Source organism: Lycorma delicatula, chromosome 4 (assembly GCF_047948215.1).
Source record: "Lycorma delicatula isolate Av1 chromosome 4, ASM4794821v1, whole genome shotgun sequence".
Taxonomy (NCBI): domain Eukaryota; kingdom Metazoa; phylum Arthropoda; class Insecta; order Hemiptera; family Fulgoridae; genus Lycorma; species Lycorma delicatula.
Window position 1 is genome coordinate 89381843 of NC_134458.1, and position 17527 is coordinate 89399369.

At 28.0% G+C, this 17527-nt stretch overlaps 1 protein-coding gene across 1 annotated transcript in view; it reads left to right on the plus strand.

Moving 5' to 3' along the window:
• The first annotated feature begins 4487 nt into the window (after positions 1 to 4487).
• LOC142322901 (fas apoptotic inhibitory molecule 1) overlaps positions 4488 to 17527 on the plus strand; it is a 29836-nt gene continuing 16796 nt past the window's right edge. The window contains exons 1-3 of the mRNA XM_075361991.1: positions 4488 to 4570; positions 6216 to 6344; positions 12328 to 12550. Coding sequence (XP_075218106.1) covers positions 4493 to 4570; positions 6216 to 6344; positions 12328 to 12550 — 430 coding nt within the window. The 5' untranslated portion in view covers positions 4488 to 4492. The remainder of the gene's footprint in view (positions 4571 to 6215; positions 6345 to 12327; positions 12551 to 17527) is intronic.

The window sequence follows — 17527 nt, forward strand, 5'->3', positions numbered from 1 at the left end:
GAGAGTACTAAAAACTAACTCTATATTTTAATGTCATTCCTTCTCTTTCACTCACAAAACTATAGAAGTAAAGTCTTCCAAGTTTGGTTTTGTCACTGCTTTAATGCAGTGCAGCTTTGACATCTGATTAATAGAAACTACAATGATCAGATAAAAAATTTTAAATAACAAGTAAACAAACTAATGACTGCCCTACTGAATTACTGGTCTATTTTTCATTTCTAAATTTTATTGGTTACACACAGTATTTGTAGATTTTATTTATATGAATTTGTAATGGTTTATTATTGTAAAGGGACTTTAGTGTGAATAAAAGTATCTTAAAACACATGTTTGGGAATACTATCTTGCCAAATAATCTCACTTTCGTAACTTCTTATGAAGAATGGCCAGTTTAGTTTATCAAAAGTGTGTATTCAGAGATTAAACCACAAAAAACACCCATTCTGCTGGTGATGTCGCTATAGAAAGAGATATGTTTATAATAGAAAAGATTATGTAAATGGACTTTACTAGATGAGCACATCAGCCCTAGATTGAGCTTTCTGTGCAGCTATTGGATAAGAAACAAAATTTCTGGAGAAGTCTATAGGAAGAGCCCATACACTCTCCTAAATCACACAAATGCCAACCACCTCACATCAGCTACATTCTAACATGAATCCAAAGAGTGTCTAATGGAAATCACAAAACCTGCTAGTGATGAAGGCATGAAGAATAAGAGAATGAGGTAATTAATGAGAAAGCTACTCAGTACAAGACCGAAAGATAAAACAGACAACCTTACCTGAAGGAGTGTGTAAATACCCTATCCAGGAAGAGGACATTTATAACATCTGTGATTTGTCAGGAGATCAAGGGTATATTTATCCAAACTGGAAACTAACAGCTGGGATTAATAATTTGGGATTAACCAGCTCAAATAAATGTTACAACAAAATTGTGGCACTTTTTTAGATATTAAAGAGCCACTGAGAGAATGTCTGTGGGGAAAATGAGAGAAAGAAAAAGAAAGAAATTGATTGATTGGTCATTTATTTATTTATTTTAGGTTGTCAGAAAGGTTTTCTCCTCCAAAAAAACCAGTCAATAAGTACATCACAAACTATTTTATCTGTTAATTATTAAATTAATAATTAATAGATAAACTAATTAATTATTAAACTATTAATTTTGCAAATTACTCGAGCATATAAAAATGACTGACAAAAATACAAACGTGTATGTTTATAAATCATATGTTAGTGCTTCAATATCTGAATGTTTATACCACAATACTATTTTAATTTCATAAAAATATCAATAATTACAAATATCACACCTTACATATTTAAGTGATATGATAAAAATCTAAAACATTTACAATAAATGTAAAGAGAATAATTTATAAAATATTATAGTTTTAATAAATTACATAAAAATTCTTGTTTTTCTACTATAATTGTTGTGTATGTTTCACTTTATAAGAGTTTTGAGTAAAAATAGTTATTAATTAAAAAATTAAATAAAACATGTGTTAATGTATGTAAATGTTTTTGAAAAGATCTGTTAGTTATGTTGGATAACATTAGAAGGAACAAAGATTACACATTTTTAATGAAATATCAACACTAAAAGTAATTATCATCCTATCTACAAGATGAAGAATAAATTATAGAGATAAATGAAAATTGAGTTATTTAAAAAAAATGAATATACTTATCAAACCTAAATTTTTTTTTTATTTCTATACTTTTGTATTTCTTATAAAAAAATTTCACAACTATTCTTGAAAAACTATTTTTTTATAAAGCTTTTAACTTTTACAGAAATGTAGTTTACATATCTACCTTCTTAACTCAAAAACTGTTAGGAATAGTATTAACAGGCTCTAGGGTGACAACAACTGCACCAGCCGATGAAGATAACTAACTACAAGAGCAAGTGAAAATGTTTTGAAATAACTCATCAAAAACACTTTATTTATTAAAATTTCAAAAATGTAGTTTTAGTTGATTTTCATCACTAACTATAGTAGAAAAAACATAATAAATTGTAATTTATAAAAGCATTTGAGAATTCATAATTAGCAAAAGAACTGCATACTACTTAAAAAACTTTTAAAAGGTTATGAAAATTTCACAAAATCCTTCTTTAGAAGGTAATGAATTAATTTTATGTTAAAGAATTAAAAATAAAATACAAAATTTTTATGGCAAACTTGACTTACAATAAATAAATTTACATGAAAAATTAGCATATTTCTTTATTCATTTAAAAAAAAGACATGTTGAATGTGTACATTTTTTAAACGTTATTCAAATCCTTGTTCTTTTGTGTTATTTTCATTAATCTTATTGAATACATATGAAAAACCCTTTTATAAACAAGTGTTCCGTGCTTGAAAAATTGATTAAATTGGTTCAACGTTCTACTTTCTATTATATGTTCAATTTTTCTCATTTTACTAAGTATTAAGTATAGTGCTCGATATTTTTTAGTAAAAAAGAGTATATTTTTTCAATGAAAGAAGTCTGGAGGAAAAGGTTTTAATATATATTTATTTAATAGCAGTCTAATCAATAAAAAAATGAATCTTATTATGATATTGCTGTTAGAGAAATTGATGTCTTGTTTTTGTAGCAGTTTCATTCAATATATTAACTATTAACCAGTATATATATATATATATATATATATATATATATATATATATACTCTTTATAAGAGTATTTAACTTTTTTTTTTTTATTGTTTTTTTTGTTGTTGTCATCCTAGAGCCTGTTAATACTATTCCTAACAGAGTTTTTGAGTTAAGAAGGTAGATATGTAAACTACATTTCTGTAAAAGTTAAACATATATACATATATATATATATATATATGTAGGCAGACAGAGAGTGAGAGAGACAGAGAAAGAGAGAGTGAGAGAGAAAAAGAGATAGTGAGTGAGACTGATTTTAAGTAGTACAAGGGATATGATGTATCTTTATATTTGCTAAATATAACTGTTGTGTAAAGGTCATATCCAGAATGTATAAAAAAATATTTTGTCCTTCATTACAGGAAAAGTAGTATATAATAGTATATTTTTATTGATTAATAAATAAAAACCAATAAAAAAAAAAATAATAAAATTTCATTCTAAAAAAATCAAATCAAACCCTTATTTTGTCAACGTAATTTAACCACATTTTTTTTACAAATCATAATAAAAAATCCCTTTCAGTACGCCGGAAAGTGGAGATAGATTTCTCCACTGCTAAGTAGGGAATAAAAAAGATTTCCACCTTAAAGTTAAGAAAAACTTGAAATTTATTCAATACCACAATGGTTGCATGTGAAAAAGGTTTCACATGTTTAGCATACGACATGACCAATCTTACAATTCCAGCAACAATTTGGTCATCCCTTGCTGTAAGGATTGGTCATATCAAAAATTGTTTCAGACAAAAGCTTTAGGTAATGTTTAGAAGACTAACAACCACTTTAATACAGTGCCTATTAAGGAAGGTATGATTATTTTTTGTCTTTGAAACCCAATTTTTTCAATCCCTTGGCCCAATGGTTGGTGACAAAAAAAATTTACTTAGATAAGTTTTAGGCCCTTATCCAAAAAATAGTAGGAACTTAAACAAATTTGATATTTTACTTAGTAAGAAAGTTATTGCAATTTTTTTTTTTTTGTTTTGGTCATCCCTTGCCGTAAGGATTGGTCATATCAAAAATTGTTTCAGACAAAAATTTTAGGTAATGTTTAGAGGACTAACGACCACTTTAAACCGATTCGATACTATGCTTATTAAGGGAGGTATGATATTTTTTTGTCTTCAAAACCACATTTTTTCCACCCCTTGGTCAATGGTTGGTAATATCAAAAAACTTTTCTTACATAAATTTTAGGCCCTTATCCAAAGAATAGTAGGAAATTTAAACAAATTCGATATTTTATTTAATAAGAAAGTTATAGCAATATTTTGTTTTTTAGAAAAAGCTCCCCATTTCCACCCCCCCCCCCTGTTCCGATTTTTGCCGTTAACGAACTCGACCGAGATTTTGGGAAGTTATTTTTAAGGAACAATTTGAAAGTGATTGGCGCAAAATTATGGCGGTTATCGTGTCCACAAAAAAGTGAAATATGTATATATATATATATATATATATGTGTGTCTGTGTATAAATAAAATTTTGAGCTGACAGTGGTTTTGGGGTCTGGGAGATGTGAAACTCTAAGATATGTCGAAATTTTTCGGAAGTCGAATCATGGTACCCATTACAATAGGTAGCTTTCTTATGAAATCTACCTAAAATGTTTAGATAAAAAAAACCGTAACTTTTTTACTTTACAAAGAAATTATACACTATTACTTTTTAAAAATTTACAAATTTTTATGTATATAGTTCTTTGTTTGGCTTGATTGCCCAGCAACAGTGTTACTATGGTTACAATATAACAACAAATCGTATTGAAAGTGCTTTTCCCTTATTGTTGTCTTTAACTGCTTAAATTATTATGTTGGTGGGTTTAACTAGAGGATCTTTTTTTGAAGCACAAGGTTATTTTTTCGAAACTAACACTTCTCCAACAGATGTAAGTTTTATTACAAATATTATAATTTAATTTTTTTCTTATAAAATAGTTGTGTGTTTTAACCTAACCTAAATTGTATGACCAATTAATTTTTCTTTAAAATTATTTTATATTTATTGAAGAAACTTAAGACTCCATTGTGCCATTATTTGAATTTAAAATTAGATAAATTATCGTTTTACATTATTAAATAAAATAATGACAGCAATATTTCTGTTGTAATTTCATTTTCAAAATTACACTATTGAAATACAATCTTATAATTTATAGATAGTTTATCACTATTAATTTAGTGTAGCTCTGGAAAGGTAAACAAACCATTAATGCATATTTTGTTTTGGGTAATAATAAGTGTTACATACTACACATCACTCTCTATGTGATTTTCTTCTGTTCTCATCTGTACAACTTCACATTCATCTTTGAACACTTACATTACTTCTTTCAGATAATGGTTTTAAATTATTTGATTTGAAGTAATTTAGGTTTTGTGTAATATCTGCCATAAAATAATGATGCTAAACAAAACAACATATTTCTTTCAATAAAAATGTATTATCATATTTTTATTCAATTAAACTTTTTCTGGTCTACATTTCTGAATTTATTTTTTTATGACATTTACTTTTAATTTTGATTAAACGAATGTATAATGTATTTTAAATGTAATTTTTGATAATGTGATAAACAACAACTATTTTTCAATTTCAGTTAAAACTCCATTTAGTACGTTTTATAACGTAGTATGATGAATATAGAAATTTCATCAAAATGTTTGTATTAATAACTTATATAATTTTTGTAATTCAGAAGAATACTAGCTATTATCATCTATAGAATTTTGCTTTCATAAACTAATCTTAACCAGTGGTGATAATTTTATTATACTTTATTTATTGTATTTTTTAATTAAAACATTTTTAAGAATAATGTTTTTTGAGTTGTTATGAATAGCAGATTTAATAACTGAAGTTAGAAATCAACACTAGTAGTAGTATCTATTCTTAATTCCAGTCACATTGTATGTATTCATTTGAATACATTATTGATATCAGATAGACTGGATATCTAATTTAAAATTATAATTCCATATGCATGTGTGTTTGGAAATATAACTAAAACTTTTTTTTTGAGATTCTTTCAGTACCATGTAGTATAAATTCATATTTTAACATTTTACAATTAGCGATTGAAAAGAAGAATCAATTAAATAATATTTTTAGAAACTTGCCAAAAATGACATCACAGATATAATAAAAATGGAGGTTAATCATAAATAACTGGTCAGAGTAGATCTTTATTCTTATACAATTCATCACATAATCTTGGGCTACATGTTCAAGGTTATATCAATAATGAAGTAATAATAATAATAATAGTTCTCCAAGTCATGAAGCAAATGATAAATCAGATGTAAAGGAGCATGAAAGTATAAAATAATTTAAAAATGAATGCAGTAAATAGACTGACTAATTAGGATCTTGTGAAATTTCAGTTCATGAAGAAAAAAAAGATGATGTAGATATATATATATATATATCATGCAAAAAATAGAATTTCAAATATCAAATTCTAAATATCAGGATGAATATGAAACACAATTATATAATAATGTTGTCATAATGATTGAAACTAATTTTTACAGGAGAAAATGGCTGGTAGTTCTGGAGATTTAGTTGCATTGTGGGATGTACCGCTGAGTGATTCTGTACATCATGTTGAATTTGAACATGGAACTGCAACAGGGAAGAGAGTTCTCCGTGTTGATGGAAAGGTATTTTTTTTTAAATGTATTTACTTGTATAATAAATATGTTATTTAATATTAATAAATCAGCAAAATAAAATACACATACATTTAAGTTAGCAGCTTAAGCTACAAGTCCATTATAGGAGTGATAGATACCTTCATTTTCAGCTTTGTGTATACCAGTGCAAAAAGACATAAATATATACATCACATAGTATTGAGATGTACCTTTGATCACAATGTATGTCATCAATATATAATGATAATTTATGAGAATTGTCTTCTATGGCGTTCCTTAAAAATGTGATTTTATAATTTTCCACATGCCAGCCACTGACAAATTGACAAGTTAGTACTAATATCAAGTGTTGCTCTTAATGAAATGAAAGGTTTGTTTAAACTATTATAACATGTTTGTATAGTTTTTACATTTCAACTATATATATATATATTTAATTCTAATCTATTAATATATTGACCGCTGTGTTAATAACATTTAATATATAAGAAATATAAGCCACCAAAACACAGTAATTAGATAAGTTAAACTTATCATATTAATCTCCAATAATCGATTTTCATGGGATCCCACACCTTCAGTTGGTAATGAATTCTATAATTACATTAAAACTGATTCATTTTATTATTTGTTAATTTATCAAAATTGTTTTCTGTTTTAAAATTAAAAAAAAAAAAATTATAATGAACATATACAAATTGCTGTCCAGTCTGGACAACACAATTTGATTTTTTTATAGACTTTTCAAGCCTATAATTCAAGAGATATAAATTCCACTATAAAACTAGATACTCAATAAGAGAGTACTAATTGTAAATTTACAATTTTTTCATTCAGAGATGGATATTTTATGTCTTTAAAAAAAGACTAAAATTTTTGCTAATTCCAAAAATTTGGTGTAAGTATTAATCATGTAGCTATAATTTATCAATATATTGATGTGGTGCAGTGAGTTAGCGCTTGGTTCCTTTTACAGCAGGCACACAATGTAGAGCTGTCTGAATCAGTTATGTATTAATGATAATTTGTCCTCAATATTGTGTTTTTGCCATATCTCTTGATGGATACCAATTAGTTTCACATCTTGGCCTGATAATTCAGACTTGTAACAAGTTCCAGTTACATTTATCACATGAATAGGGATATAATTACATAGCTGATTAAGGGCCTACAGGCTCTTAATCAGCATAGCTGCACTATAATTCTGAAGGCTTCCAGAATATTACATACATATATGTATGTATATATTATATACATATATATATCAATCACTCACACAAATATCATGTGTAGTATAATAAATCTATTTTTATAAATAGGAAAAAATAGAACAGCAAAAAAATATTTATTATGTGTATTTGAAGGATTAATAAGTCATCATTCTGAAATTTTATTATTATATTTATAATGAAATATTTATGTTTACCTTGATTACTTACATTTATGCTAGAATTTAACGCTTTTTGTATATAATATGTGAATATTTTTTTGAGTGATGGATCATTTTTGGCCAGGTGAAAAATATTGCATGATGTTGCCTGTTTTACTAACAAAATGTTGACAAATATTAAATTATTTGTAATTTTCATCATATTGAATGTTTCAAACAAAATGATTCATTTCAAAGAATGACTTATGTTTATTCATTGTAACCCAGACATACAATCTACATACAAAAACCCAATTCTCAATTATTACATCTTATTACAGTTAATTTCACTAATTTAGTAGACTTTTTCCTATTTTTTTAGCTTAAAAGTTAACATTTTGTACATTCAAGAAGACTTTTTTCAAATTACAAAACATGAAAAGTTCTAAGTATGGCTATAAGGAAATAATTTTCTATTTGTGTACATAACTTATGTTCTTCCCATTTGTGTCATCAAGCAGAATATTTTGTACCTTATTACAAAAAATTGTTTTTTTTTTTAATTTATTAAAAATTTATAATAGAATAAAATGTGCTAAAATATCTATTATCCGAATAAATGTGGCAACTCTTGTTTAATACTAATACTGTTGTTTTGAATATAATATAATTCTTTTTTTTAATTTGGAATACTAACTTACTAATATTAATCAATAAAAAACATTTTCACGTAATACCTTTATTTAAACAAGTAGTAGCAGTAAATCTCGATTTACGTCATTGATAGAATATACTGCAACTAGTCATAATATATAAAAAATTCAATTGTAACACTCAAGATGTCGCTATAGTAAATGTAGTATTTTTATGTAATATTTATTACAAGATCTTTTTCTCATTATTACTAACGATATAATAATCTATTATCGGAGGTAATAATACAAAAAAAAATTACGTGACTGAAAGAATGATTTGAACATAAGTGTGTCTGAGATCATTTAATAAACAGAGCTTCCTTAGTTTTACAACTTTATTCATCATACAATTCATCAGTTGTTTAGGGAAACCTTTAAAAGATTTATCAGGTTAATCTGCTTTAATCTAAGTATGAATCTTTTTATCAAACCTAGAATTAGGTATGGGCAATTTCGATACTATATCTGATTTTTAAGTAAATTCGTAAGAAAAATGAGTAAATTATTTTTAATGTGTATAAATTGGGGGATATAAGTCATATAAGATATCTAGGGTTAATTAATTTGGCAATGGAAATAGGTCTGTTGTTTTTATTGAACAATATTCAAAATTTGAAAAAAACTACAAATAAGAAACATTTTTCGATTACTTTTTTAACATAACTCGACTTTACGCCCATGTGAAACGAAGTGAAAATTTTAAAATATGTTTTATCAACCTTTAATAATTAATCTTTTTAATTTTCCTCATTTTTGGATGATTTTTAACAAATAGTTTTCCATTTTTCAGCAGTTTTACAAGTAATAGCTATTTAAATTAGGAATGGATAAGTTTAAAAATTTTAAATGGTGTCTTCGTTTTGATAAGATAAATAAGAAACTATCTATAGTAATTAAAATTTACCATTATTACAACGGGATGGAAAAAATATTTAAATAAAAATCTTTCTAAGTAACTGCTACAAGAATTCCTGCAAAGAAAAAAAAGTTATTGATCACGCAACAAATTAGGCTAAGTATTACTATAATCCTGACTACTCACAAAAAAATGCTCCGGCAATTTTTTACTTATTATACATCGCTCATTTAGATACAAATTTTAATTTATTTTTTTATTCTTAAAAATAACCCGTCCCAGGCATAATAATGGTTGTGTTTCATTTTTATATGTATTTTCTTACTCATTTTAATAAAACGAATGTAACAGTTTTTACAATTTTCTAAATATAACCATTCCTGACTGAAGTAATTATTTCTTTACTGAAAAACCGTTATTCCGAATACCCATAAATTGAATGCAAAAATTAATTATTATTAGGGTGTTTCTAAAATGATTGGCTGGCTATACTTTTTCGGATTCTACTTGTATAACTACACAAAGAATATCCTTACGAAAAATTGCAATTTCTGCTTCGTTTTCCCGCTGTCCGCCATTTTGTTATTTTTATATAAAAATTTATATCTCAAGTTCGGATAGAGGAATCAGGTTTTAAAATTAGCAAAAAATCAAGACCTTCAAAAATTACAAAATGGCGGCCATGTTTATTTTTCAATCTGTTATATCTCTATAAATATAAGTTTTATCAAAATGTATGTTGTTTACTAAAATATTAAGCCTTTTATTTCGAACAAAATGACATTTAATTTTTTTAAATCGGTTAACAAATAGCCGAGTTGTGGCAGAAAATTTATGTTGTAATTTTGTGTCTCTTTTCATGTTCTCCACTTTACGTTAAATTCGATTAAATTAACATAAATTTTAACTAAACTTATATTTGTGGAGATATAACGGATTGAAAAATAAACAATGCCGCCATTTTGTAATTTGAGAAGATATTTAAGTCCTGATTTTTTCCTAATTTTAAAACGTTATTACAATAACGCTTACCAAATATTAACATTCAGTTTACAAGGAGACATTTTTAAAATTGTGTATTTATACTAACTTATCGGGTAAATATTCAGGAAGTGGTTGAAAAGTAGTAAAAAAGTTTTTTTTTAGTGTTTATGGAAGTATAAGAAAATTTTAGTAATGAAAAGGAATTGTGTAAGATAACAGAAACATGATTAAGGAATAAAATAAGTCCGCTTTCAATTTTATAATTATTGTGAAACAGGTTATTAAGCTTTGAACTAATCATAAAGATATAACAGGACAACTAAAAACTAAATATAAACTGAATCCCTGAGGACTTTCCTAGTCGGTGTTTAGGATCGACTACTATCTATGAGGGGAGTGAATTAATTTTGGAATTATTAGACAAAGGAAATAAAAGTTAACTTTCCAATAAAGTACTTTCTGTGTTCAGAAATTGTTTTTGATACTCTTCGGAGAGTCCTGATTAACATGTGTAACAAACTTTTGAATTTTTAAAAAGTTAATAATTTTTGTAAAAACTCGAAACATTGCCAATTAATTCCTTCTTACCAATATTTATACGATTTTAGGCGTTAAATTTAAAAAAAAAAATATGTAATCCAAAATTCAAATGTTTCAACTTATTGTGTGCTACCTCTGCATAATAAATTTATCAATAACCACAATGATGATACATGATTTTTTTTTGTCTTCAGTAATTTGACAGGTTGATGCAGCTATCCAAGCTTCCCTATCTAGTACTAGTCTTTTCATTTCGTTATAACCACTACATCCTACATCCCTAACAATTTGTTTTCCACATTCCAAACTTTACCTGCCTGCACAATTTTTCCCATCTACCTTTCCCTCCAATATCAAAGCGACTATCCAGGATACCATAAGATTTGGCCTCTAAGTATGTCTCTTCTTTTAGCTATATTTTTCCAAATGCTTCTTTCTTCATCGGTTTGCCGCAATACCTCTTTATTTGTCACTTTATCCATCCATTTGATTTTTAACATTCTTCTATAGCGCCACATTTTAAAAGCTTCTATATTTTCTTCTCAGGTACTCCGATCGTCCAAGTTTCACTTCCATATAAAGTTACTCTCCAAACATATACTTTCAAAAAAACATTTTCCTGACGTTTAAATTAATTTTTGATGTAAGAAAATTATATTTCTACTGAAAGCTCGTTTCGCCTGTGCTATTCGGCATTTTATATCGCTCCTGTATCGTCCATCTTTAGTAATTCTACTTCCCAAATAATAAAATCTTTCTACCTCCATGGTCTTTTCTCGTTCTATTTTTGTATTCAGTGGTCCACCTACATTATTTCTACTAAATTTCATTACTTTCATTTAGCTCTTGTTAATTTTCATGTGGTAGTTCTTGCGTAGGACTTCATCATGCCATTCGTTGTTTCTTCTAATTCTTTTTCGCTCTCAGCGAGAATTACTATATCATCATTAAATCGTAGCATCTTTATCTTTTCACCTTGCACTGTTACTCTTAATCTAAATTATTCTTTATATATATGATTAATTTTTTTTTTAAATATCAAAGGAAATGACTCACTTTTCGACCTATTATTCGGATCCTACCGTGTTAAAAAGATCTTTTGGAAGTTCTATGTAAAGTAATTTAATCTTATTTAAAATAATAAATAGATATGACATTTAAAGTTCTATTTTTTTGACATTTTCAGTTTTTACTGGTCGTCTACCAAATGATACGTCAAAGTTCAAACTATTGATCGTATGATATTGTTTCTGTGTTTTCAAAAAAAAATTGTATTAATTTTACTATATTTTTTTACTGAACATTGTCGATCATAAAAATGCAAATTGTAATATAAACAAGATATATCGAAAAAGCCTAAAATATTATTAAAAATTAATGATACTTTACATAAGGATGACTGTGGAAAAACATAACTGTAAAAAAAGTCGTAAAATAAATTAACAGTTAAGAATTAAATAAGTAATTTTGTGATATTTTAAAAATAAAATACCTTAAAAGTTTCTTTTACGATAACTTTTAATCACGATTTATCTTATTTCTTAGGAGATATTGCGAAAAGACTGGATGTTTAAACTCGTCGGTGATGAACCTTTTAATATCGGTAAAACGAAATGCGTTGTTCGTGTCGAACCAAGCGGAGGATTTTCTTACGAATATTCACTTGTAGTGGACGGCAAGAGTTTGGAGAAATTTACTGAGAACCAGTCAAAAACATGTTGTACTTGGCTAGTACAACTACCCGATAACTTATATAGAGTAGTACTGGGTGAGTAACTATTCAAGTTTTTCTTAAGTATACAACTGTATTGTATGTAGATACATAAATACGGGCACACATATGCACAAATTTAAGAAAAGGAAATGAAACTGAAAGGGTAATTAAACTAAAAGTAGATAAGAATTCAAAATAATGCAGTACTAATTTCACGGCTTGTTGGTGAACCGTCTCATCCCACACATCTTGTTTTCTAAAAATTTTATAATAATGATCGATTTTAAAATAAATAATACCGGGTATTCAAAAAGTGTCGCGGCCCTATGGAAAAATGAGTAAATTACAATAGTTGTTGAAAGTGACCTCCATCATGCGATTCACATAATTGAATACGACGCTGCATTCTCTTAAACACGTTGTAACATTTGTTAAGGAATTGCAGCTACACATCGTTCGATTTCGCTCTGAAATTCGGGAACGGTTTGAGGATGAGCTTAATAAGCGGCATCCTTAAGGTTTCCTCACAAGAACAATTCAGGAGAGGATAAATCAGGAGACCGAGGGACCAAAACCCCTTTGAAATCACTTTTCCGTGAAAACACTGATCCAAGAAAGTCATAGAGTTGTTGGCTACACGAGCCGTAGCATTGTCTTACTAACACCGCGTGTACTCTAGCCCATCTCCAGGTATAGTGTGTACAGATTGTTGCACCACTTGTATGTAGCACTCAATGTTCACTGTTCCGTGAAAGAATATCACGAAGATTCGCCTACATGACATTGCACGCCAAACACCCATTTTTTGTCCGTTCAGAGGAGACTCGTGCAGCTGATGTGGATTTTCGTACACCTAATGTGCGAATTCTGTGCATTCACCATCCATCGCGTTGGAACCGTGCCTCGTCAGACCGAAACCAATCATAGAGTTCTTCCCCATCTAGCGTTACAGATGACATGAACCGCTGACAGAAAGCTACACAATTTCCATTGTCTGCAGGTAACAACTCGTGAACAACACGAATTCTGTATGATTGCATCTTTAGACACTTGCTCGATGCCGTGTGAGCACTACCGACGGAGAGACCAGTGGCTAGTAGGCGTCGTACAGACTTTTTAGGATTAACAGAACATACAGCTCCACGTTGATCAACATTTTTGGTTTTAGCATTTTTGGTCGACCGCTTTTGGTTACATCTGCCACACTCCCTGTCTCTTGGAACTTGTTGGAGGACTTGTTTGGTGCATCCACACCGTACTTTTCTGTGAAGGCATTCTGCATACGAGCATAACTGGTACATCTGATGTATTGGGAGACAATGAATATTCTCTGCTGCATTATGTAACCCGTTTTTCCTCAATTAAACCTGCAACAATAGAAGGAAACATTATTCCGTAAGTTTGCTTCACTTTTTGAACTCTCTGTATAACAGATTATAAAAATTATATTTTGTTTATAACAAAAAAATTAAGTTGATCTCAGATCACAGAATTAATTATTTGTTCGGTTGGATCGAGCAACACTCATTAAATCACAGCCAATCAGAGAAAACCTTCTTTGTTTATAATTGCTTTCAGCTTAACTGAACGTTAATATAAATGTACATTTTCACTTAAAAATTAAGCTGGGCAGCTTAATAATTAATACAATTAATTAACATATACACTTCAAAAATTTACCACGCGTAAGAATTATTATTACCACCTTCTCAATGAAAATTTTACGTAGAGCGTGCTTTAAATCTATTGCGAACGCATAATAAAATTTAAAAGATTTAGTTAAGAAGTCTTTTATATAAATTGTTTTTAGAAATTAAAACTATGGAAAAACAGTAGACCGATCAAATTGTTGATAAGTGAAAAATATAATGTCGGAATGATGAGTAAAACAAGAGTAAATAAATATTTAATAGTTTAAAAAACGACAATAAAAAATTTGAAATAGACTTGAAGTAAATGTTTCAGTGATTGGTAATATTACAAATTACCGTCCTAATTTATGTCAATTTTAAGATTTCTCGTAATTTAGTGGTTAAAAATTTGAATAGAAATAATTTTACTATAATGTTAATATTTTCTTATAATGTTTTAACTTTGCACGATTTTTTATAAATACATACGAATGTAAAAAATGAAACTTTGCATAATCTGGATTAGAAATTATTACACATGTTAACTATGATTACTATAATTATACATTATACTAACGTTATATGGCCAATTTTTAAAACACCCGGTAAATATTAATGAAAATTACACTTTTAATATCGTATCAATTTACATGAAAATAATAGCAGTTATAATTAAACATTTAAACAAATATTGATTTATACAAGTATTAATAAAATGTACAATTTGTCTTCAGTACTTTTAAAATCATTAAAATGTACTACAATAGCATTTTTTTCGATTTTAACAGAATATTTATATTCTATAATTACAAAAACAATAGTTGTGTTATTTATTTAATTAATTTCTATATTTGATGAAATATTTCAAGCTGACGAAAAAATCTAAGAAAGAATGTTTTAAATACATTTTTGAGTAAAATCTGCTCATTAAATAGATTACATTTTGTATTATATCCTAATTCTTTAAGAAAAGTTAAAAATTTATAATTAAGAAAGATTTTCTTTCATTCAATCAGATAAAATCAGATGGTAATTTATCATTATTTTAAATTTTGTTATAAATCCTTTTTTTTAATCTTCCTTCCTCACTTATTTTTAATTGAAAATAATGTAGATATTATACCAACTATTTTAGCCTTGAAAGATCAACAGCATTTCAAAAACTTCCAAGCTCAAATTATTTTTATAAACTTATTTTAACTTATTTTTTCTTTTTAATTTCAATAGGATTTTGTAACATATTTCAATATTTGAAGTAAAATATTCAGTGACAAAATATACCCAGAATTTAAACTTTTAGAATGCAAACTAAGCTTTTTTTTAATAAGAATCACTTTTTCTAATAAATTAAAATTGTTTGCAACTATTAATTACACATTAATATTAATTTTTTTAGTATGTGTGATATATATAAATATGCATATTCTCGTATATGTAAATAAAAATATCCAACAAAAGGTTTACGTGTTTGACTGACAATAAGTATTTTATTTATTGAGCGATTTGTAGATCAAAATGAGATACAAAAAACTACAAAATAAAATATCAAATTTCTTTAAACAAATAAAATTGCTTCCTTCCAAAACATCACAAGTTCTCGTACGCTTTAATTAAATAAAATCATACATTTTTATACTGATGTAATCTGTGACTCAGATGACATCAGTATTATTAATCACGCGGCTGTCTTTTGAAAACTGTTGCATATTAAAAAATATCAAATAGTTTCAGTTAATATCTTTATTAATTTTATTGAGATTATTTTTAAAAAACACGATATATTAATCAAGAGGGGGTATGAAATAACCGAAACCTAGACAACAGCATTTGAGAATCTTTCTGTGGTAATAAGCAATTATGTGCTTCTGTACTACGGTCTTCAAACATAACAATTCGTCAAGAAAAGTATCTTTCTAATGAAGTATCTTATGTAGAAGATATCAAATAACTTGTGCAGTGTATTATAGAAAAGAAAAAACACAAGACATAAGAATTCCATAAGAGATAAGAATTAGTTATCCGTAGTTCTTTGAAGATGACCCAGATGGACAGAATTTTTATTAGAAGCCATGTAGCTGTTTCTAAATGGTACCTTCATGTTGTATTTTCGGATGAGTTCATCTTTTACCGTAACAGAACGATAGACGAGTCAACTCTAATTATTCTGACATTAACGGCATCACAAACCCTCTTCTAATGGAGCAGAAGAAACTTAATCAAAAACAAACAAACTTTCTCTAATTATAAATCTGTTATTGCCAATAATATTTTATCTTATTATCAACTTAGCTGATAAAACCATAATGACTAACACATATGTTCATACACGCATTAAATTATTGCGTTATGCTGCGTCTTACTGTTCCGGAGATGAATTCTATTATACAGAGTTACCATAAAAGAATGGTGCGGTTTCAGAAATTCATAGGAAGATTGTAGGGAAATTTCTACGTGATATATTGGTATTCCTGAAAGCCTCCAACCCAAAAGTTTGTTTATCAGCAGTTGTAACCACAACGTCAGTTCTTTTATTGTTGTGGCGGTGAGTTTAGTGAGTTACTATGTTCTCCGATAAAGACAAATCAAAATGTGTTTTATTGATATCTGAATTAAAATCCGTAATTTTAGTTCAACGAGCGTTTCGACGTGAATTCGGAAGAGATCCACCACACAAAAATAACATAACACGTTGATTCAAACAATTCGAAGAAACTGGATCAGGTAAGAAACAGAATTCAACCGGCAGACCAAGTGAACCAGACAAAACGGTTGAACTAATTAGACAATCGGCAATTAGAAGACCTGGGAAGTCCATCTCCTGTTGAAGCGTCGAATTAGGTATTCCAAAATCAATAGTTCACAAAGTTTTACATAAAAAACTGAAATTACACGCTTATAAAATCCAGATACTGCAGGAATTGAAACCCCGATGATGTTGTGAAACGTTACAATTTCGCTGTTGAAATGTTGGACAGAATAAGTGAAAACGAATCATTTTTATATGATATAATTTTTACAGATGAAGCTACATTCCATGTGAATGGATGTGTTAACAGACACAATTCACGAATATGGGGCTCTGAAAACCCACACGTAAATATTGAGAAACAACGCGATTCGCCTAAAGTTAATGTTTGGTGTGGTGTGATGAAAAATCGTGTAATAGGACCTTTCTTCTTTGCTGAAAAAACAATTAATGGAGTTGTGTATCTTGACATGTTAACCGATTATTACTTTCCTCAGCTGGATGAACTCGAAAACATTCATCAACTTCATTTCCAACAAGATGGTGCTCCCCCGCACTTCAATGCATTGGTCAGGGACGCTTTGAACGAAAAATTTGGTGATCGATGGATAGGCCGGCAAGGACCCATACTTTCGCCTCCAAGGAGTCCAGACC